This window comes from Urocitellus parryii, chromosome 5, assembly GCF_045843805.1.
Source record: "Urocitellus parryii isolate mUroPar1 chromosome 5, mUroPar1.hap1, whole genome shotgun sequence".
NCBI classification, from domain to species: Eukaryota; Metazoa; Chordata; class Mammalia; order Rodentia; family Sciuridae; genus Urocitellus; species Urocitellus parryii.
The window spans coordinates 19,798,035-19,821,467 of NC_135535.1; the positions used below are offsets into that span (position 1 = coordinate 19,798,035).

Here is a 23,433-nt window from a genome sequence, read left to right on the forward strand (position 1 = left end):
GGAAGTTACATTGATTAACTTTTGATTGTTAAATCAGTTTTGCCTCCTTGGGATAAACCACGCTTGATCATAAGGTATTGTCCCTTTTACATATTACTGAATTCAATTTGCTAATATTTTGTTAAGGATTTTTAGAGTTCATGAGAACTCTGAAGTTTCCTTTTCCCATAATGTCTTTGTCAGATTTTTGTTTGTTTGTTTAGTTGTAGTTGGACACAATACTTTATTTTATTTATCTTTATGTGGTGCTGAGGATCGAACCCAGGGCCTTGAACTTACTAGGCAAGCAGTCTACCACTGAGCCACAACCCCGGTCCTCTTTGTCAGATTTTTGTATCAGCTATATTAGCTTCATAAATGAGTTGGGAAGTGTTCCCTCTTATATATTTTTTGGGGGATGGTACCAAGTATTGAACTCAGAGGAACTCAACCACTGAGCCACATCCCCAACCCTATTTTGTATTTTTATTTAGAGATGGGGTCTCGCTGAGTTGCTTAGTGCCTCACTTTTGCTGAGGTTGGCTTTGAACTTGAGATTCTCCTGCCTCAGCCTCCCAAGCCACTGGAATTACAGGCATGCCCCACCATGACTGGCTCCCTTCTATATTTTTTGAATGAATTTTTATAAAGTTATGTATTTCTTTCTAAAATGCTTTATAGAGTTTACAGTGAAGGCATCTGGACCTGATGTTTGTTTGTTTCTGTGGAAAGATTTTGGTTTATGGATTCAATTTCTTTATTAAATATAGTTTTTAATGCTTCCTAATTCTTAGGAATAAAGTTTGATGAGTTGTGTTTTTTAGAAAATTCATTCATCTTTCTAATTTACCAACTTAGTTGTCACTAAATTGTCTGGAATATCCTCTTGTTATCCTTGCTTATATATTTAGTAATGGCCATTCTAATTATTCCTGTGACTGTTAAGACACATTTTTAATAATTTTTCTGGATATATCTTTTTTTTTTGCTTATTTCAAGTTTAACTTTTCTAGCTTCTTAAGGTAGAAATTTATGTCACTGGTTTTAAAATTTTCCTATTTTATAATGTGAACAATTTAAAGTTTGCATTCTTTTTAAGCAGTGCTTTGTCTGCATCCCACAGATTTTTAAAGCTTACATTCTTATTGTATCATTCAGTTAAAAGTATTTTCTAATTCCTCTTACAATTTATCAATGAATTATTAAGAAATGTGTTGCTTGATTTTCAAATACTTGGAAATTTTATAATGTATTATTTTGTTATGGATTTCTAAATTAATGCTGTTTTAGTGAGAGAACTATTATGATTTTATTCCTTTGGAATGTATTGAAATTTGCTTTATGGCCCCCAAATATGGTTTCTCTTTCTGTCATTCCACGTGCTCCTGAAAAGAAAATGTATATTGTGTGATTGTTGGTTAATAATGTTTTTCAAATATTCTGTATCTTAGCAGATTTTTGAAAACTTGTTCTGTCAATTACTTCAAATTTAGAAATATAGCTACTGATTTTTCTATTTCTCCCATTCTGTCAGTTTTTACTGAATAGAGTATGAAGCTCTTTTTCAAGTCTCTCTAATTAATAACCTACTTCATCTTTTTTATCCCCTTGATATTTATCTTTTGCAGAAACTATGTTATTTGTTCTATCAAGTTTTCCAGGATTTTTATTTTACTGATTGCTCACATATCAGGTTTAATGTGTCTCAAGTCCTTGGCTTTTCTTGCATTTTAGACTGCAGTGCAACCTTTTGAAAGTATTTCCTAGGTGATGTATATAAACCATAGTTTTATTAGTTAATTAGGGCTTATAAAATGGGACATTCTAATTCTATTATTTCTTCTTTATTAATTAAAAGAAACACTTATCTAAAGAGAAACTTTATCTTGTTTTTTATTGGGTTATTCTGAAAAATACTTTGTTCAGGAAAGGCAGAAAAATGTCTTATTACTTGCTTATCAATTTTAAAATTAATAAATTGCAGGGCTGAGGGTATAGCTCAATGGTAGAACACATACTTAGCATGTACAAGGTCCTGGGTTCAATCCCAACATCCCCAAATAAATAAAATACAATAAATTGGTTTCCTACTATCCTCCTAAGGGCTTAGATTTAAAAAATATTATCATTATGAATTTATGACTTAAAGATTGGATGTTATTTCATACCATTATGGATTGGTATTATTATTGATGCTGATACTGTCCCAATTTTTTTAGCAGAGGCCTCTTCAGGTTGTCTCTTGATTTCTCAGCCTTGATTATGCATTGGGCACACTCTTGGGGAGCTTTTAAAAATATTTATGCCTGGGTTTCTAACCCCAGAATTCTGAGTTAATTGGCCTATTGAGTGACCCAGTCATTGGGATTTACAAATTTCCTCTGGTGATTTTATTGTGCAAAGTTGAGAACTATTGAGGATGAATAGAAATTCCAATATTGTAACTAATAATATGATGGAAAAAATGGTTAAAATTTTGTTCTTTGTAGTTTGTGTCCCAGAGGGATTTATAAAAATTACTGTGTTTTAAAGTCTTGTGTGTTTATGTTACAAACTTGATATATAACTAGGTTCGATTTATTTCATTTTGTTCTCACTTTGAAGGAGTTTATTTTTTAATTTCATTTTTTAATAATTACACAGAATATGTATGCGGTTCTAAAGTTATATCTACGCACCAAAATATGTTCAGAGAAGTTAAATTTATTTATATTCCTGTCTCCTCTACCCAGTTTCCTTCCTCTCTCATTGGTAGCTAATTTTTCTGTTTGTTTTAGATTTTTATCCTTCCATTTCAAAAATGTAACAAAGACTTCACTTCTCAGATAAATAGGATCAAACTATATAGACTTTTCTCCATCTAAGTCCCATTTTAATAAGCATGTATCTTTCAAGGATTGGCAAAATCATATGTCTATCTGAACCACGTCTACTGGGGAAAGATAGTAAATATCTTGACCCCTTTCAGTCTGAAAAGATACTTCACGGTATCAGTTTCTTAGATTAGATACAACATACATGCTTTTCTACATATTAAACTTAGCAAATGTTGGATCTGGGTATGGTGTCTGAGAGTAGAATTTACAACCATGTCCGTTAACTCATCAAATATAATTTGTGTGACATGAGATTTTTTTTTCTAGTTTTAGACAAGTGGGTATAGAGGTAGGTTCTCAGTCAGTGAGATCATGTTCCTCCATGATAATTTTTGAAAAGTGTTGTTATGCATATTTCAGTTATGTATGCATGCTCTTTTCTTCTACAGTCACAGGATTTGATCTGTGGGGCGCGGTAGTGGCAACTGGGGTGGTCTGCACATTCTACTGCACGCTGGTATGTCAAATATATTATTTCCCCTTTTAATCTACTTACTTGATTTGCAAAATTGAAATTTCTAGTAGTTGTGTACTGCAATATGGTTGTTCATACTTACTCTTTTGTTCCTGAGTACCCCAGTCTAACTTTGGTTAGAAACATTGGCTTGAGGTAAAATTTGATTCTTTGTAGAACATGGATTAAACTGAAAATTTTTTCTTTCATATGTCCTGTGGCATTGGTTCCTATTATCTCCTGATTCTTCCTTACTGCTATTAAATTATAGCTTTTCTCAGCACAGAAAACTATGATAACTTACCATTGTCCATAGGGAAGAGTGACAAAATATGTAAAAAAAAACTTTATGGTAGGACACTGGTATTAGCACAGGTGCTGATCCTTAGCACAGGTGCAAATCTAATGGGATCTTGGTATTCTAGGTATCAACCCTTTAATTATTGGATATTGTAGAAGATGTGGTCCTCAGGCAGGGGCTTATGAAGCTCAGGTCATAGGAGCTAGAAAGGCTTGTGAAAAAAAGATTTTAGTATTTCAACAACCAATATGGGTGCATACTGATTGGAAATCAGCCCTGCTTATAGGATAAATTCCACAATGTTGACTTATGCAATTCAACTCTGAATTTGCTTCCTAACAATCTGCCCATGCCACTTCACTTCACTCTAAAATACATATCTCCCCACATTCACAGGCCATGTAGTATGACCAGTCTATGCTTTTGCCCAAGCTATTTTCTGTAACGGGAGAACTTTCTATCTTTGCATGTGCTTATGCCTGAAAGCTTGGCTTAAATAGCTCCTTAATTTTAAAGATTCTCCCAACCTGATCATCTCTCTTGAGTGCATTTCTTGTTCATGATCCATGTTTGCTTCACTTTTGTACAGCACAGTGTATAAGTATGTAGACACTTAATGATATTTTACAGAAGCATTAATCCCAATACACTTTTCCCTTGAAGGGTGGTCTTAAAGCAGTTATCTGGACAGATGTTTTTCAAGTTGGAATCATGATAGCTGGATTTGCATCTGTGATTATACAGTCTGCAGTGATTCAAGGTGGCATCAATGGGATTTTAAATGATGCCTATAATGGTGGAAGATTAAACTTCTGGAAGTAAGTTGCTATTTACCTCTTGGTTAACAGTTAACAGAATATACCTTTTGTTTTCCCTTTATTGAAATAGTAGGTTTATATTAGAAAGCAAGCTAACAAACAACTAATGATGTGATGCAGCAAGTTGAAACTGGTGAGTAAATGTGTGAGAATCCCACCAGCTTTATAGATGGTTAAAGTAGTCATACGGTTCTTAGTTGCCTGGTGTTAGGATAATACTTCCTTCTGAAAATAAAAAAGAAATTATTTTCTTGCAGACAACCAAAGTCTGGAACAGGTTGAAAAGTGAAATAAGGTGATAAGGGAAAAGATATTGGAAAAATAAGAAAATAATGTCTCTTGGGAGACAAATACTAAAAGGCAGCGATTCCTTTTTGATCATTCTTCATTTCAAACATTGCCAAGGATTTCTCTTTTGAATTATCTTGGCAATATGTAGTATGTTAATATGACATATTATTACTATATATTATTATTTTAGGTATGTGCCCTTGTATATTATTTCTGAAAATTGATTAGAAAAGTTATGGCTGATGCCTCAAGTGACTGTGTAGCACAGGATATAATATGTCTTAAACAGCTGTGCTGTTTAAAAAAAAAAGTGGAAGCCAGGTGCAGTGGCACATGCCTATAATCCTAGTTACCTGGCTGACTGAGGCAAGAGGGTTGCAAGTTAAGGATATCTTGGACAACTTTGTGAGACTTTGTCTCAAAAATATTTTTAAGGGGCTGGTTATAGCTCAGTGGCAGAACAGTTGCATAGCATGTGCAAGGCCCTAGGTTTGATCCCCAGAAGCATATATACATACATGAATAAGAAGCATGGAAAATTAAGATATTTCAACCTCAAATCAAAACATGGCCATTTTGACTGATAGATAGCCATTTAGACTACAATGGAGAAATGAGAGTTTCCCCAAAGTAAACCTGGGTTGTGCTCACCAGAAGAGGGGGGAATGGAGGCCAGGAGCTGGAAACAATGGCAACTTAGGAGATTTGATTATTCCTGAACCTCTTCCTAGAAGGTCAGGCTGAAACCAATCATTTTCTGCAAGATAAATGTCACTTTATGCAAAGAATACACATCTCTGCCATTGAAGTGATAGTTTATACATCAATACAAGATTTTTTTAAATTTTTTTTAATTTATTTATATAGGTGCTGAGAATCAAACCCAGTGCCTCACTCATACCAGGCAAGGGCACTACCACTAAGCCACACAGCACCAGCCCTCAATATGAGATTTTTAAAAATAAAATTAGATGTTTTGGTGACCTTAACTTGGAAGATTGCCAACCATTAAGTAATAATGAAAAGCCCTATTGTAATTCAGAATTCTCAAGTGTTTTCCTTCTTATTCTGAATTGTTTTGAGAATATGGTGGACAAAATGTCGTTCTGAGATGAATGAAGAAAAGGATGAAAATCACAGAATTGGGTGTTGAAAATCTTGAGGGAACTCAGATAGCTCATTGACTCCTTTTGAGTATTGACTTCCATTAGCTAATAATAGGTGTTAAAGTAGTTATGGTTCTTAGTTGCCTAATGATAGGTGGTCTGTGGGAGAAATAATTAGCTGGTCTGTGGGAGAAAGGGCCAATGTTCTTAGAGTTTGATATTAAATGTTAGACAACAGAATAGAGGCTCTCACATTTCCAAAGAAATGCTCAAATATGTATAAAGTCACAATGCTTTACTCAACTGATTTCAAATGTAAGATTTGAAATAGATTTGCAGAATTTTATAATTTTCATGAAGTACCCATAAAAGCTAATTGTGAAGAAAGTTTTAAAATTTATATTATATGTCACAAATGAACAGAATCCCTCCATGATAATATATTTAAAAGGTTTAAGAGATATTTCAAACAAAGAAGTTAAGCTTTCTTTTTTAAAAAAAATATTTTATTAGTTGGTGATGGATCTTTATTTATTTATATGTGATGCTGAGTATAGAACTCAGTGTCCCACATATGCTAGGCAAGTATTCTACCACTGAGCCAAAACCCCAGCCCCAGGTTAAGCTTTCTTTCTGTTTTTTTTTTTTTTTTTTTTTTTTTTTTTTTTTTTTTTTTTTTGAGAGAGAGAGAGAGAGAGAGAGAGAGAGAGAGAGAGAATTTTTAATATTTATTTTTTAGTTCTCGGTGGACACAACATCTTTGTTGGTATGTGGTGCTGAGGATCGAACCCGGGCCACACGCATGCCAGGCGAGCGCGCTACCGCTTGAGCCACATCCCCAGCCCCATGGTTAAACTTTCTTTATAACAACATTTTGGACTTATGTACATGTTATTAAGTAGTTCTAAACTATTAATATTTAGCTTGTGCACACAATAGTTTAAGAAAATATGATTATAATGACATATGTTACTTTTAGCAAGTGAAAATCTTTAAACTGTATTTCTTGAGCATGAATATAAACTAAAACTATGACTGTACATGTACTAAAAGAGGAATTATATACACAAAATCTGTTAGTTTTGTGTTCACTTCAGTACTATATTTATTGCTGTGGTGCACTTAGGAATACCTCTCTCTGTGTCTCTGTCTCTCTGCTGTGATTGCAGTATGGCAGACTTCATTTACAATAGTTTACTAAGACCACGGGAGAAAAACTTATCTAAATGCTTAGAATGATCAGAACATTCATTTCTCTATAATCCTACCTTGAATTTCCAAATCTCTTAAAACAACAATTTTTATTTCATGGAATTTAAGTTAGAAATATTTCTTTCTTTTATATTACTTAATAAATTTGTACAACCTTGTGTATGTCTAGAGATATATGTATCCAAAAATAATCTAGAAAGATTTTCTTTAGTCCTTTGTCAATAGTTCAAATTTGTTTTCTGCTTCTTTTCATTTAGCTTTAATCCTAACCCTCTGCAAAGACACACGTTCTGGACAATTATTATAGGAGGGACTTTCACATGGACCAGCATCTACGGTATCAACCAGTCACAAGTACAGAGATACATTTCCTGTAAAAGCAGATTCCAGGCAAAGCTGTAAGCCAAACTGTGGTGTATGAATCATTAATAGCTATTAATTGTGGGAACTCATTTCATAAGTCAAATTTAGCTCAAGTTTAAATCTTAAGTGTCATGAAATTCTAGGAGATAAATTATATACTTGATTACAAAAGGACCAAGCAGAACAAAGTGGTAGATATTTGAAAGTATTTATGTCAATTATTAAATAAAACAAACTTTATCAAATAAATAAGCAGTTCTTATGCATCCATTTCTATAAGGATGTATAGGGGATAAAATATAAATATATGGCCCTTGTCATAAGGGAACATAATATCAAGTATATAAAAATGAAATAATACTAGAGAGATATAATAGTTCCATGAAACAATATAACAGAAGAAATGTTCCTATATATATATATATATATATATATATATAAATATATATATATATATATATATAGTAACTTATATTTTATTTTCAAGCTCAGCCATGACTTTATAACCCTTCTCGAATTGTTGGCTGCTTGAATGATCCTGGACAAATTACTTAGTCTCTCTGAGTCTCAGTTTCTAATTTTATGAAATGAGTGTAAGAAATACCATACTTCTCATGGAAAGTTTTGTAAAATACTGTACTTGGCACATATATGGTGGGGTCTAGTAAGTGTTAATTCCTTTTTCTACTTCAGCTGTTTTAATGTGAAGGTAGCGGGTGGGTGGAGATTCCTGTTGGCTTGGCAGAATGGATGATCATAATCTGGGCAGGTGGAGAAGAGTGGGAAGGTGTTACAGGTAGATAGGGGGATCTGGACAAAAGCACAGGGTAGTAAGGCCAGCAGGGCCAGGGCTTCCATCTTGTCTAGAGCAAAGACTATAGGACGGCAGCTGGCCTCAGATCAGGTTGGTGACCCTCATTCCCCATGTTGGTAAATAAGGTTGATTTTCTCACATGCATTTAGGGACCTAAAAATTCCAAATAGATTAAGAATACAGTGTAGTTGGGGAAAAAAAAAAAAACCTGGCAATTCTATTTCTACTCAAAGGTATGAGGTCAGGAGTCAGTTTTTCAGAGTAAGTTAGTTTAGAAATTATCTAAGTCTTTGGAAAACTCCACAATGAAAGGTCTATGTGAATGTGGATTTAATAACAGGGTAGGGAATTCCTCAAAGGTGAGCTTAGGAATTCTGGCATTTTAAGTTTTAAAATGATATAATTTATATGTATACATATGATAGTCTGTTGGACTTCTAATCTGTGTTAGAGCCAAGGTTTCTCCTAAAGTAATTGTGTACAGACTCCTCTTTGGTTTCTTTTTGAATATGAAACCAATTTTATAACTGAATCAATTTCCTTCAGATAACCCAATAAGTCTCCTAAACAAGAAGACTATCTGACCCAGGAGACCTGTTTCCACTGATTTCTAATACTGGTGCCGAGGCCTACTGCTGTTGATTGATAAGGAACAATAACGTGGATAATCAAACTATTTGAATATTATTCAAGTTTAATAAAACAATTTGGTTCTAACAGCATTAAATTCAGATATGAAAGAGGGAGGTGTTTGAACATTAGAGTGAGTATAATTTTGATGATTTGGAGATAAGATACAGTTACTTGCACTTTTTAGACAAAAAAGAAAGATGGTGAAACTAGTGAATTTAAGGGAAAAAGCTAGCAATCTGTTGCTTGGTACCTATTGCAGCAGGTTCTCCAGGAAGCAGACTCTGAGATGAAAGTTAACATGCAAAAGTTTATTAGGGAGCTGCAACTTAAATAAGGGAAGGCAGGAAGCAGGATTGGCCAGAGGGAGAGGGTAGACTGTAATGCAGTCTCAATAGAGGCCACAAGGGGAGCTCTGGACCTGGGGACTTCAGACTGGTCCCAAGTTAAGAGTGAGGGGACTGGGCCTTTAAACCTCTGAATCCTCTAGTTATTGGGCACAGACTTCCTTAAGAGAAGGAGGCATGGCTATGAGGCACATACCTACTTTCAGGCTAAGGTAGTTCATGATATTTTCCATTCCAGACCCATTGGGAAAGATAACATAGCAACTTTGAGGAGAGAAATGCTTACTAGTCAACTGATTATTAAGACAAAGCATTCAATGACATTTACACCATTAATAGCCATAACTACCATTTAACAAGTATTTATTATATGCCAAGTGTTGTGCTAAATGAAGTATACTGTTTTGTTTAATCTTATAGCTCTCTGACAGGGGCAGTGTATCTCTAGATGTAAGGGAAGAAACTAAGGATCACAGAGTCTAGATTACTTGTTCTAGATCCCATATGCAGAGCCAGTGTGTATGCTCAGGGCTGAGTATAAACTCTTCTGGAGCACGCAGTAAAAGTTATAATGCTGAACTTGACTTGAGAAGAACCTGTTCAGGGAATACAAGGTTTTCTTTCATACCTAAATGGGTGGTCTTATGAACTACATTGAAACAAGTTTGGTGAGTAGCTATATAAATGTTAGCCATACTTAGTAGTTTATAATTACATTACTTTTAAAGGGAAAATGCATAACCTTTACTGCTCTGTTGCCTATTAAAATACTTACTTCATGACATGAGGACCCAAACTAGTATAATTGGATACCATTATAAAGCTACCAATGCCCATGGAATTCCAACTAAGAGTCAACTCTTATTCAATGGAAAACATCAACTGTTATAAATATTTCCAGATATATGTTGAAGCAGAAGATCAGCCTAAACTTTTAAAAGTAGAATTTGTTCACCAAAAAGTAATGTACATTTGTTGAATATTATCTCGAAGCTCTCTTCTGTTAGAGCAACAGTTTTCTTAATCTTGGGAATAGAAATTACAGTTTTAATTTAAGGCTCTGTTTTTCCCTTCTTTAGGTCTCTCTACATCAATCTTGTGGGACTCTGGATAATCCTCGTCTGCTCAGTATTTTGTGGGCTTGCCCTGTATTCCAGGTACCATGACTGTGACCCTTGGACAGCCAAGAAAGTGTCTGCAGCAGACCAGGTTTGACGCCATGTCTTCTTCACACATGCATTAGAGACATTATAAAAGCATATCTGTCAGGGGGAGGAAGAGTCCTTGTCTTCATAGGAAAGAGCAAATGGGCACAATTTTACCATATTTCAAAAGCATTTGGCCAAAATGTATTTTAGCAGATAGAGCAAAAATGAAGAGTGCTGAATCTAACATTAAAATGTTGAAATACCTGGAAAAATTTTAGGCCAGGTGTTAAATAGAAATAACTCAGGGCTAGGAGTAGAAATGTAAACATAGTTGAAAAAAAGTCTATACACAAACTGTGGTCCTGTGGAACATTTGGTGGGTGATGTTAGATTGCTTACTTATAACCAATTTATCTTCTGGTTTTTAAATCATAGAGAAACAGATCTCGTAAGTAAACATGGGTTGAATACTAACATGCTTCATTTAATTCTCACAAGCCTGTAATTCTAATTTTATATATGATAAAATGAATTTCAGAGAGGCTAATAAATAAGAATAACTAGGAGTGCTTAGCAGATACCGTGGGCCAGGTACCATCACGGGTGCTTTATATAAATTTTAATTTTTTTATTTTCGCAACTGTGTTCTGAGTTATGGACTATATTATCTCCCTTTCAAAGATGAGGAAACTAAGGTAGAGAGGAGTTAAAGTAACTAGCTTGTAAATCTGGAGCCAGGATTCAAACCCAGACAGGCTGCCACCAGAGTCCTGTGAACCTCTGTGCCATGCATTGTCTTTCAAAGAATTTAGCTAGAATTCAAATTCAAGAGTACCTGACCTCAAAAAGCCTGTGTTCTTGCCAAAATTACTAAGACTTGCTTTACATCCAGCATCCAGGGGCCTCATAGGATGAAAACAGACTCAATTTTATGTGGATGCAAATGCATTATTTAGTTCAAGAAAAATGCATCTTTGTGGGATGATTAAATGACAGCCTCTTGAAGCTGCATGTCTCAACCCCATTTTAACTTGACCTGTTTGGTAAACATTCCCTCTGAAGTTCTCATATACCCTGAAGATGGAGGCACTTTTTTGTTATGTTCTTTCAAATCAAGAACTTTTTGATTTTTGTCAGTATTTATCATCTATGGTTTATATCACGAAGACAAACAAGGATTTAAAGAATGTTTTCAATATGCATTTCCCTTACCCTGGGACAAAACAAAACAAAACAAAACAAAAACAAACAAACAAAAAACTCCAAAACACCTTACCTTTGAGACTCCTTGTTGTGCACTGTATTCAAAGCATCTTGCTTGTTTCATCTAGAGAACTCTTGATGAGACCACCTCTCCCACCACCAACACCACAATAGATGCTTCTAGTACTGTGTTATTAGTTAAGAATGAATTCAACTAGGACATTCACTGAGGACACAATACTAATTAGACAGAGTCAGTGGATGATCAGATCAATGTTATCCTCAGAAGTGCAAAGATATGTCTCCACTACGCTGATGGTCCACAGCCTGGGCAAGCACAGCTAGTGCCTAGATTTAATTTTACTATTTTCTTGCCTAGCAACCTTATCTCATCGATTCTACCTATACCTGAGGGAGTCATTCAGAGTATGAAGGGATCATACTGATAATTTTTTGGGGAAAATTGATCATAAGGTAAAAAATTTTGGACCTCATTATGATACTAATGATAGATATTTTACTTTTGCTAATGAGTAAAACTCATTAAAGTTAAACTTTTAAGAGTATCTTGGGAAAATTGGGTCTTGATTTCATTTGGGAAGAAGTTCTTTCTTTCTTTCTTTTTTTTTTTTGAGAATAAAGAATTTATAAGCTTTGGAGAAGGTGAAGAAAGTATTCCTAAAATAACAGAGATCTTTTCAATAGTGGAGAAAGGTCTTCCATATCCCATCCATACACTGTTGCTAAAAGAAACCATAGAGGCTGTAAAAGCTGATAAGATAGAGCATGACTTCTATTCTGCACTGTGGGACAAGTAATCAATAAAGGCTCAATGCAAATGAAGGATACTTTCTATCAAATTGTCCACTTAGGACTCTTTTGATTAAAAAAGTAATTTTTCAGAAAGATGACCAAGTAATAAATATAGTCCTAAAGTCACATACCTGTTCATCCTTATTTAATATTTATTTTAAACATTTACATTATCAGAAAGCACTTGGTATCAAGAACTTTCTGTAAAGAACACGTTTCAGAGATTTTCGAGGTCACACTCTACCCATCACTATGTGCAAGTCAAATTTTGTCTTTAGTCTTGAGCAGTGATTGAAGTTCATTAAATAGCCTTGAGGTATCAAACAAAGAGGATGCTACTTTCTTAAACACAGACATGTGTAAAATGTTTCCTTAAGAATGTCTCTTACTATTTCATAAACTAAGAGCTGCTTTTATTGAGCATTTATTATATTCCATGTTCTATTCTAAAAGATCTACCTAGATTATGTAACTTACCTTTTACAGTATCTCTATGCGTTATTATGATATTACCCTTTTTAGAAATGGCGGAACCTAGGTTCGGAGAAATTAAGTAACCCAAACCATGTCTATCTGACTCCATAGCTTGTGTACTTAACTATTGTCTTTTGTTTCTTTAAGTGTTAGCAATTAAAGCTATTAAAGTTTTATGTGTTTGAAAATTTTTGTTATGTGAAGTAGCTCCTTCTATTTATGAAAAAAACACAGATATATCAGATATTCATTGATTTTATTCAATAACAAATAATTTGTAGGCATAAATTTTGGAATTTTTCAGCTCATGCCATATCTGGTACTGGATATTCTGCAAGATTATCCGGGAGTTCCTGGACTTTTTGTGGCCTGTGCTTACAGTGGAACACTGAGGTATGAACTATAACCCTGTGAGCATGTTATTTCCTATAGGCATCTTTCTTTTCTTGTCGGTTACTTTGGGTGAAAAAGCTTCATTCTAGACATGACACAGATGACCCCAAACAGGCAAACTTCTCCACGTATCCTCTCTTGTTGGTCTGACTCTCTTATCTCTGTGGAGTAGCACCCTTTGTCATCAGACCCCACTTCCAACCCGGCTTCTGATCTCTAATATACCGTAGCATATCCTATAGGGTCACAGAAATGATCACTTGAAGGTTCCTTTCACTGATCATCAAATATGGGTGCCTATAGTCATGTTTAAAACATGCATGTGGCTGAAGCATAGTCAACTAACAAATTAGAATTAGATTTCTTACTCACATGTTGAGTAATATTCACTGTATATATACTCTTGTGTTTTGTTATTGAACTTACTAATTGCACTTTCTTCTTATGTTTGCTCCAGGGGATTGTTATCATCAACATGTACAGTATATGTTAATAAATTAATAAGATTGATATTTACGGCATATATTACTGAGGATTGAGGACAGTCTTTTCTATGTACAAAAATATATGTTAATATTGTTATAAGATAAAACTGAGTGATATATGTCAATTCTTTTTATAGACAGAGGGTTAACAGGAAAGTAGAGGAAACATTAACTTATCCTTTCTCTTTTACTCTTTAGCCTGTGGTTGTTGTTTGAATCATTCTTGGATGATAACAGCTTCCAGAAAGAGGATGCTGTGATCACTGAAGATAACTTGGCAATCTGGTTACATTTAAGAAGTGTCAATTTGCTTCCTTCTTTTTTATTCCCACCAAAAGTATTTTTCAAAATTAAAATATTATGACTTAAAAGGTTTTTTTTCCCCTTTCAGCACAGTGTCTTCCAGTATTAATGCCTTAGCAGCCGTAACTGTGGAAGATCTGATCAAGCCTCACTTCCGGTCACTCTCAGAAAGGTCTCTGTCTTGGATTTCCCAAGGAATGAGTAAGTTTTTATATTCACAATTCCATTGTAGCTCAGAGATGACTTTTTTGAGGTATTAGAAATTCTTTTCCTCTGAAGAAATATAGTACCTCTGAGTGTGTGTGTGTGTGTGTATTTCCTATGGCTTAATGAAGACATGACCATATTTGTAACCAAGATTTGGGAGATACTTCAAAGGTTTAATTGTTGGTGGATCATCCAGAACAATTCCCAGGGATCTATTTGGCTGTCCTTGATGATGATTAATAACAAATCAGCTTGCTAACATATGTCAGATTTTCAAACATTCATTTTTAATGGTTTTATGAACTTATTATGTTGGTAATAAGCTTTAAGGACATCATAAACAAGAACAGGACAGATAATTTGAATGTTTTTTCAATAATTTTGACCATAATGGTGACTGTTCATAACCTATCAAATGGAGAAGAATAAAGCTAAACATATTGGAAATACTATTTATATCAGGACTGAGAGGCACTGAAAAATCATTGCAATAGAAACTCTTTTCAGATAATTAATGTACTTAGCAAAGGAGTGGGTACTAGTATAAATAAGATAGGATAACAAAACATAAGGAATGTATTCATTTTACATGATAAGAAATTTCCCATTCATTTTTTTCTATATTTTGAATTTGAGCATGGGAAATTATATGGTAATTTCAGGTAATTTTTGCTGGATGGATTTTTCAAAATAAGAAATTTGAGGGAATAATAGTTTCCTAGTTCTCAAAGCAACAGATGTACCTGGAGAAAATATGGAAAATACCAAAAATCAAAATAAGAACAAAAAAATCCCATGGTCTACACAGTCTGACGCAACTGGTGGTGGCTGGAGAATTTCCATAAAGAAGTTTAGATAAAAATAAGTTGGTCGAAGAGGAAATATATTTTTCTTGAAGTGACCTTGCTTTGCAAGTTTAACAAGAAAATCTTGGGGATGCTAATGGAGATTATAGGGGCCTAAGATTTCAATCCCCTGGTGTGTATTGCCCCTTCCCAGGAGAAATGAATGCCGAAGGTCGGCAGAGTCCAATTTCTGATGTTTTATGAGTCTCCTCTCCTGCCTTATTGTCTGGATCAGAGATCTGGCAGGCTGAACACAGAAACCTGAGCCTTTCTTTATAGACAAATGTTTATGGAGGATTAAATAAATAACACAATAGTTCTTAGTTTTAAAATCCCTGTAGTTAATTCTAGGGATTCTTTTCTTATGTAATCTACTGATATAATCCTAATCCTGAGACACAATAGAAGGGCTTTATTGGTCCTGTTTGTACCCTGCTGATCTTGTAGGAAAATACCTCTTTCCTTGTTTTGCTGGATCCAAGGCGTGTGGCCCATCTTTCCTTAGTCTTATTGTTCACTTTGATTCAGAAATGCAGTAGCCTATTTTATTGACAATTCAAGTTATCTGGGTCGAAATTTTACCCTGCCTCTTAAATCATGCATCTAGGTGTGCTGTATGGAGCTCTGTGTATTGGAATGGCTGCTCTGGCTTCACTCATGGGAACTTTGTTACAGGTAAGAGCTGATCCCCAAAGGTTAAAATCTTAATCACTAAATTCTTTTTTTTTTTTTTAAATGTTCATGTGTTCATCTTTCCAGACTTTTCTCCAAATATATATCTACACATGGATGTATCCAGGGATAGAGATGACTAAATTATTTAATAAAAAAATTGAAATTGAACTTTTTATTTTGAGATACCTGCAGATCCACATATAATTGTAATAAATAATTCAGAGAGATTGCGTATATCTTTCACTGGGTTTCCCTCAATGGTCATATCTTGCATAAACATCTTGCAATGGGAACTTCTTGATTGGACCACATCACAGCCAGGATGGTGACATTGGTACAGTGAAGATACAGAACAATTCCATCACCACAAGGACCCCTCCAACAGGGGTCACCTTCACAGCCACACCTACTTCTCTCATCTCACTTCCTCCGTGACCTTGAGTAATCGCCATTCTGTTCTCCAGTGCTATAATTTTGTTAGGTTGAGAATGTTGTATAAATTAAATCGTATTGTCTGTAATCCTCTGAGATCTTCCTGGTTCTTGGTCTTAAAAGTGAATGTTGATAGAAACCTGGAAATTTTCGTACTATGTGATGAGACTTTGGATCTTACAACGTCTGTCTCAGCTGTCTTTCCCTGATACCACTTCAGTAGCATGAGGGAGAGTACTGCATCATTGCCACTTGGAGGTAGAAGTCCAGGTTCCCCACTTGGCCCAGTTGGCTCTTCAGGAAGGAGCTCATTGATATGCTGGTGTGTATGCTCCATAAAGCATACGCATATGGTGGCATTAAGATTAAAGATAGCCATAGGCACTTAAGTGTCTTGCAGGGTGGATACTATGTGTCACTTAACAGTGTAATACAACCTGTCCCTGGGAGTTTCCAGTCCTGGCTCAGGGACTTCCAGCAGACAAGGCTACCTCAGCACAGATGCAACTCTCCTAAACCTTAGGAAAAAACTTACCCTTGCAAGAATAGCTTAAACTCCCTTCGTGAAAGAAACACCCAGTAAATGATCCAGACTGAAGACAGATATAAGAAGGGGGAGAGGATCCCCCAGACTCTGAGAAGGGTCTCTGGATGGACACTCTCCCAATTGGTCTGACGCCTGAGTGTATCTGGCCCATGCCACTAGCTGGCTTTTGCTTTTTTTTTTTTTTTTTTCCCTGCTGTCTTGTAAGAGCACTGTAAAACCCTTCATCACCTGTCTTGTCTTTTCACTATTTAAGTCACAAACAAAAGAGATCATGGGGATCAAGTTGTGCATTCTTAACATTCCTATTCAATAGAATCCCAATTGAAAAATAGTGTAAGTGACATATTTCATTTTATCTACCTAACAAGGTTAAAAAGAGGCCCAAACTTCAAATTTAGTATTTATACATGAAAAAGAATTAGACTGTGTAAACAGGAAATGTGTATTATGGTGAATTTCACTACTAGTAAAAAAGTCCTCAAAAGAAAAAAAAATAGCACTGTAAGAGAGTACTTAAGACCCATCTTTAAGGCAAATTGAATAGGAGGGGAGAACTCGCCCTTGAAGAAGTGGGTTAACTAGGACTACCCACTGGCAATTAGGATGGAATAACTAAGTGAGCAGTGAGTACTAACACTCATTTCTATGGGAGAATCAAGAAAGAGTAGCTGGGTACTGTCTCTGATCAAGACATCTGTGAAACCCTGTGGAACGTTCACAGTGAGTGATTTTTATTCTGCTTTCTGGTCTGTTGCTGCCTCCTGTGCATGCCTTTGCTGTGGAAAGTGCCACCAGGCAAAACCTGCCACTGTTGTTACTAAGACCACTCTGGCCCTAGTAAGGGCAGACAGTCTCCAAAGAGGAGGATGGTATTTATGCCAGCAGGATGTCTTGAAGCTGGAGTTATAACACCAGGGTCCACTCTCCAGGCCTCCCCAGGCCCATTGCCCATGGAAGGAGACCCATCCAGCCACGTGAAATAAGGACAGAGCAATGTCTTTTGGCAGCAAAATGTTGAAGGGTGCTCCCAGATTGGCTCATCTCCAACAGACCTCATGAATTCTTCCTGATTTTACTTAAGCAGACAGGGTCCATCCACCCACCGACCCAGACAGCTGAGCACCAATTTTCCCATCTACTAGAAGATGACTTCACTGATAACATTGCTGCCTTATACCTGGGAGGGTTGCACAGACCAACCCATCAACCCTGACTACATTGCCACCTGGTAAAGGCCTTTACTGGTGTAATTGCCCAGTAGTCTCTTGAGCCTCCTCCACCACTGTTTGCATAGCCTCCAACTCCTAAGTAAACAGCTGTTGAGACTGGCAGCCATTTGAGATGGACAAGGCTCAAACTTTGGCTTGGACCATACCCAAGATCAAGCATCTTTGATATCACCCCCAGCACACACAGTATCTCCAGACCTTACTGCTTGCTTTCAAGTCCTCTTAATCCTCCTGACTCACTCCCACTTGCCATTGCTTTGTAATGAAGCAGTTCCAAGCCTGCTACTACTAGGTCTGTTCAACTCCTTCTACGTCCTCATGTGGCCATTTTTCCAAGCCCCAGTGTGCCCACTGCCTTTTCCAGTTCCAGGCAGTCTGATGTTTCATATCTAATTGTGCCTTCCCAGACTGTTTATTGATCACTTGGAATTGAAGTTATTGTCATCCTCCGCCATGGGTCATTTTGGTCACCAACAGGGGCCAACCTTTCAGCTTGCTACATGTGACTTCACTGGCCTTCTGCCACTCATGCACGCCCTGAAACTACTTTTGAACCACAAACTTCCCTCACCATTGTCGAGTCTGCCCTAGGTCTACAGCTGAACTCCCCTCTCCTTATCTTAATTGTTCAGCTGGACACTGGACCTACTCTATGCCCTCTGCTGATCATGCAGTTTGGTTCTTACCAGATTATTCTGAGGATGCCACTGACTCCTCCTCAGTGTGCTAACAGCAGATATGTTTGAGATTTGAGTGGCCATGGAGTATACTTTCAAGTTCAGGTACTTTCTAAGTTATTGACCTCTTCAGGGTCAGGAGGTGGAATGTAGTACACTATGAGACTTATCGTGGCTTAATAACAACCATAAGCCCACTCAAGTGTCTTGCAGGATTAACACTATGTGTCACTTAGCACTATGATGCAACCTGGCCTGGGGATTTCCAAGAAACAAAATCCCCTCAGCAAATACAACTTTTATAAACCTTAGAACAAAGGTTACCTTTGCAAGAATGGCTTCAACTTCCTCTGTGAAAGAAATACCTAGTAACTATACTGAATGCATTTTGTATAAGAAAGAGAGAAGAATCCCCCAGATTCTGAAAATGGTCTCAGGATAGAGAACCTCTAGGTCAATTAATCATCTGACCCCTTAAATATTTCTGTCCTATAATACCAACCTGCTCCCATTACCTAACTTGTAAGAATGCAGCTGGAATGAACTGCTTGAGGTGGTTTCTAAGACTCATCTTTTTTTTTTTTTTTTTTTGGTGGGAGGAGGGGCACCAGGGATTGAGCTCAGGGGCACTTGACCACTGAACAATATCACCAGTCCTATTTTGTATTTTATTTAGAGACAGGGTCTCACTGAGTTGCTTAGCACCTCGCATTGCTGAGGCTGGCTTTGAACTTGCAATCCTCCTGTCTCAGCCTCCTGAACCTCATCTTTAATGTACAATGCAGTCAGCCTCAGGGAAGCTGGTGAACTAGGACCATCCAATACCCCAAAACATGATAGGTTAGGGTAGTGTCCACTGAAACCATGACGGAGTTGGCTTTGTTCCTGCTGTCACTGGTGAAAGTCCTGATTCTCCACTAGGCTATCTGTGTCATTATTTAACATAGGAGCACCCTGTTATAGGCAACCTACTTGGATTTTACTGGTATGGTTGTGAGTGGGGTGACAGTTTATTCTGTGGTGTTTGGATGGAAAGCAGCTCTTGGTGTCTAAGTTTTCTCTTTCTAGGCTATTCCTTTTCTTGTCTTGTGTTTACAGAGGGCAGGAGTTTGTTGGAGTTTTTTTTTTTTTTCCCTGTACCTAGATTTCTTTCTGTGTTGGCTGATTTCCTCAGCTCTAAAACTGGGTATATAAAGCAAAAAGAAAACCCAGAGAATTCACCAGGTTGCTTGTCAGACCCTGAGGTAGCCTGTCTGCCTTTCCTCACTTTTCAGATTCCTTTCATGTTCTTCTTCTTATGTTCAGTTTATGTATAATGTCCAGGATTTTTAGCTTTATTAGCAAGTGGAATAGAAAAGAATATGTCCACTCTATCTTCTTGGAAGTGAAAAAACCTATATTCCTTTTTGTTGTTGTTTTGTTGTAACCTAAGGGTCCCTCTCCTCCTGCAGCATTTGTTACCTTTATTTTTTGCGGGGAGCGGGTACCAGGGATTGAACTCAGGGACACTCAACCACTGAGCCACATCCACAGCCCCATTTTGTATTTTATTTAGAGATAGAACTCACTGCGTTGCTTAGCACCTCACTTTTGATGAGGCTGGCTTTGAACTCAAAATCCTCCTGCCTCAGCTTCTGGAGCTACTGGGATTATAGGCATGTACCACTGAGTCCAACCTTGTTAGCTTTATTCTTATGGAGAATTATTTTGGGTTGGAAAGTTCCCTCCTGCTTCTGGGGAGTTGTTGGGATGGAGAAGATAGCTGATCTTTGGAATTTTTTTTTGTGAGCTTGGTGTGTACTTTGCCATCTTTAGTACATGTGCCCCAGCACTGGCCCCCTGCTCTGCCTAGAACAACCTTCCTTTCTATCTCAACTGCTTAAGTGTTATTTATCCTTCAACTTAAATGTTGTTTATTCAAACAGACCTTTTCTGTTACCCAGCTAAGTTTGAGTTTGCTTATGCTAAATGTGACCAGAGTGCCAGCAATTCCTTTATCATCTCCATTATCATCCTTTATTGCAGGTATGTATTTGACGTTTGTTTTACTAAGTGGTCTGTAATGTCATGAGAGGGAGGATTATATCATTGTTATTCACCATTGTATGGGACATCTGGTGCCTACTGCAGTGCCCAGGAAAAAGTAGGCAGTTAGCAAATTCAGCTAGAATGTACCTATTTAGCTATTGGCACATAAAGACCCACTTTTCTGATCACCTTGGGTACTTTTTGACTCTATGGGCTCCTCCTCTGGGACTTTTGCACCTCTTTATGATCTAGAAACAAAGGTAAATGCTGAGCAAAGTTGGAGCCCTCCAGAATCTTGCTTCAATCCTCAGGGTCTGTTCTGATTGGTTGCTGCTTTGAGCATACAAGTTGTCAAAAATAGTTTGATTTTGTCCCTTATTATATGAGAAAATGAATTGGTACAGAAGTTCCAGGCCTATCAGCACACCTAACCATAATGAAATAAACTGATTCTGAGTGTGCTTTTCTCCAGCATTACTGCTGTGAGCTCTTATTGCGTTGCCCATTTTTTCCAGTACTTTTGGCTCTGTCCTGATTGTATCCAGTGAGATGATGTGGCAGAATCATTATAACTCCAAGCCAGTTCTTCCTGAATTCATTGCAAACCACCATCTTATTCCTCTATCAGATTCTTATTTAAATATCAGCCTTTATCCTGTCATAACTGGCTTCGTGGGTTATGTGATTATCTTTCGCATCTTCAGTGGAGTCTGCCTCACAGCCTAATGGATTCTGCTGTGAACCCATTTCTGATTGCTTCCTTGAGTCCATATCCTCACAAACACCACTTCTCTCTCATCACTTCCCACCCTTCTTTCTCTATCTCATAAGACAGTCTTTAAAATTTGCTTTAATCAAAGACTACAGTCTATATCTTTTTAGCATTTCCTTGACTTGGTATTTTTCTCTCTTTGATTTAGTCTTTTTTTTTCTTTAATTCTCCTTTCCTATAAACAAACCAAAATTTCCCCAGTTCTTCCTTTTATGGTCTTGTCTATTCTTTATTTCTAATTAATATGTAAAGTTGTACCTACTTATGGGGTTTCAATACATGTACACATTATGTAATGTTCAAAGGAGGGTAAATATATTTATCCTTTCAAGTATTTACCATTTCTTCTAAGCTTTTTGGAAATATACAGTCCATTGTCATATCATTCTTTTTCTGTGCCACAGGATGCCAGAACTTATTTTTCCTATAAAACTCTAATTTGGTGCTTACTGACCAACCTTTCCTTATTCTTCCCTCCCCCCTACTCAGAAACACTATTGGGGACATGTATGTCTTGGAAGCTTCAGTTTTTTGCATGTCGTCATGCTTCACATTGTCAATCTTTTTCACTCTCACGGTTTTAGCATCTCTACATCAAAGGAAATGTTACAGTTATCCAACCAGATTTTAAATATATTTCTGCCTCATTTGGTTCATCTTTGTTTTAGTCATATTTTTCATTCTAGTCCCATCCCTAGGGAACCAGATGAAGAATGGCACATGAGTTTCCTCCCCATTACTGCTCAACAGCAGTGCTTATCCACAGTCTTGCTTTGAGGAGTATTTTGAGACTGTCAGAGCAAAGCGACCGCTGCCCGCCATCAGAACATCCTGTTCTGATGAAGCCACTTACGACAGGATAATCTGTGACTTGGGCATCCATTCGAGGGCTCCCACTGTCTCGTGACTCTGTCTTCTTGCTTTTTGTTGCCTTTTTGGAGGATGCCTGAAGGAAGAGGTGGACAACTGAATTGAGAAGCAGAAGTTTCCAAGTCCCAGTGACCTTTTGCCAATGACAAGGCTGCCGTGAATCCGATTCTGATTTTCAGGAGGGGTTGAATACTTCAAATCCTCATCGTGATAAAATTACTTTGAAACATTTTTGTTTGGATTTGAAGCTGCTAATTGCTAACTTTATATTATTTTTGTAGGCAGCGCTCAGCATATTTGGCATGGTTGGTGGACCACTGTTGGGCTTGTTTTCTTTGGGAATTTTGGTTCCCTTTGCCAACTCAATTGTAAGTATAAAAAAATGAATATGTGTAAAGTTTACTTTTCCAACTAAAGAGGCAGTTTTACATACTGCTCTACCGGACCCCCGTTGTGAATATATGGTTGCTTTGAGATCTGTCATTTGTTACTTATCTTGATGACTTAAATTACTCACTTGACTTTGATGCTTTGATGGAGGGTACAATGAAGGGCTATGCATTGGGACCTGGTGTGTATAAAGCTGAATGGAAACTTCAAGAATCATAGGATTTAAGGAAGGAAATCAGTAGGCTTAGACATGAGAGTTTTAAGGACAATAAAACTGAGGATACCTGTGAGTAGCCATAATACAGGAAAGAGAAGTAATAAGATTTTCACCACTTTTACCATGAAGATTGTACACCTGATATTTAAAACTACCATCAAAACATGGTGTCTAGCTCATAAGAGGTGATTATAATTAGGAATATTATCCAGAAAGAGGTAATATCTCTGTTCTCCTACATAGTCATATCTGGGCTTTGGAAATCTCAATTTTATTTGGAATAAATAAAATACACATTATTTCTCTTAAAGCTACTTCTCTGAAAGGAGAAAGTTCACTGACTCAGTTCTGCTATATGATGAAGTTCAAGAAAAAAATAAGAATGTATGTGTAGTTATTGCAGATATTTATAGAGTGATTATTGGACTATGACTCAACATACAGAATTATATTTTCCTTATAAGGCATGGGCAATTGACAGATATTAATAAGGGCTATTATTAATTTTAACAAAATTCTCAATGAAGTGTCATG

The 23,433-nt window shown here is 36.6% G+C and overlaps 1 protein-coding gene across 1 annotated transcript in view; it reads left to right on the forward strand.

The window, feature by feature from the left end:
- Slc5a8 (solute carrier family 5 member 8) overlaps positions 1-23,433 on the forward strand; it is a 42,453-nt gene that overhangs the window by 10,657 nt on the left and 8,363 nt on the right. Inside the window, exons 4-11 of the mRNA XM_026398365.2 lie at positions 3,245-3,312; positions 4,274-4,428; positions 7,295-7,435; positions 10,271-10,400; positions 13,134-13,222; positions 14,099-14,211; positions 15,670-15,737; positions 22,574-22,660. Coding sequence (XP_026254150.1) covers positions 3,245-3,312; positions 4,274-4,428; positions 7,295-7,435; positions 10,271-10,400; positions 13,134-13,222; positions 14,099-14,211; positions 15,670-15,737; positions 22,574-22,660 — 851 coding nt within the window. The remainder of the gene's footprint in view (positions 1-3,244; positions 3,313-4,273; positions 4,429-7,294; positions 7,436-10,270; positions 10,401-13,133; positions 13,223-14,098; positions 14,212-15,669; positions 15,738-22,573; positions 22,661-23,433) is intronic.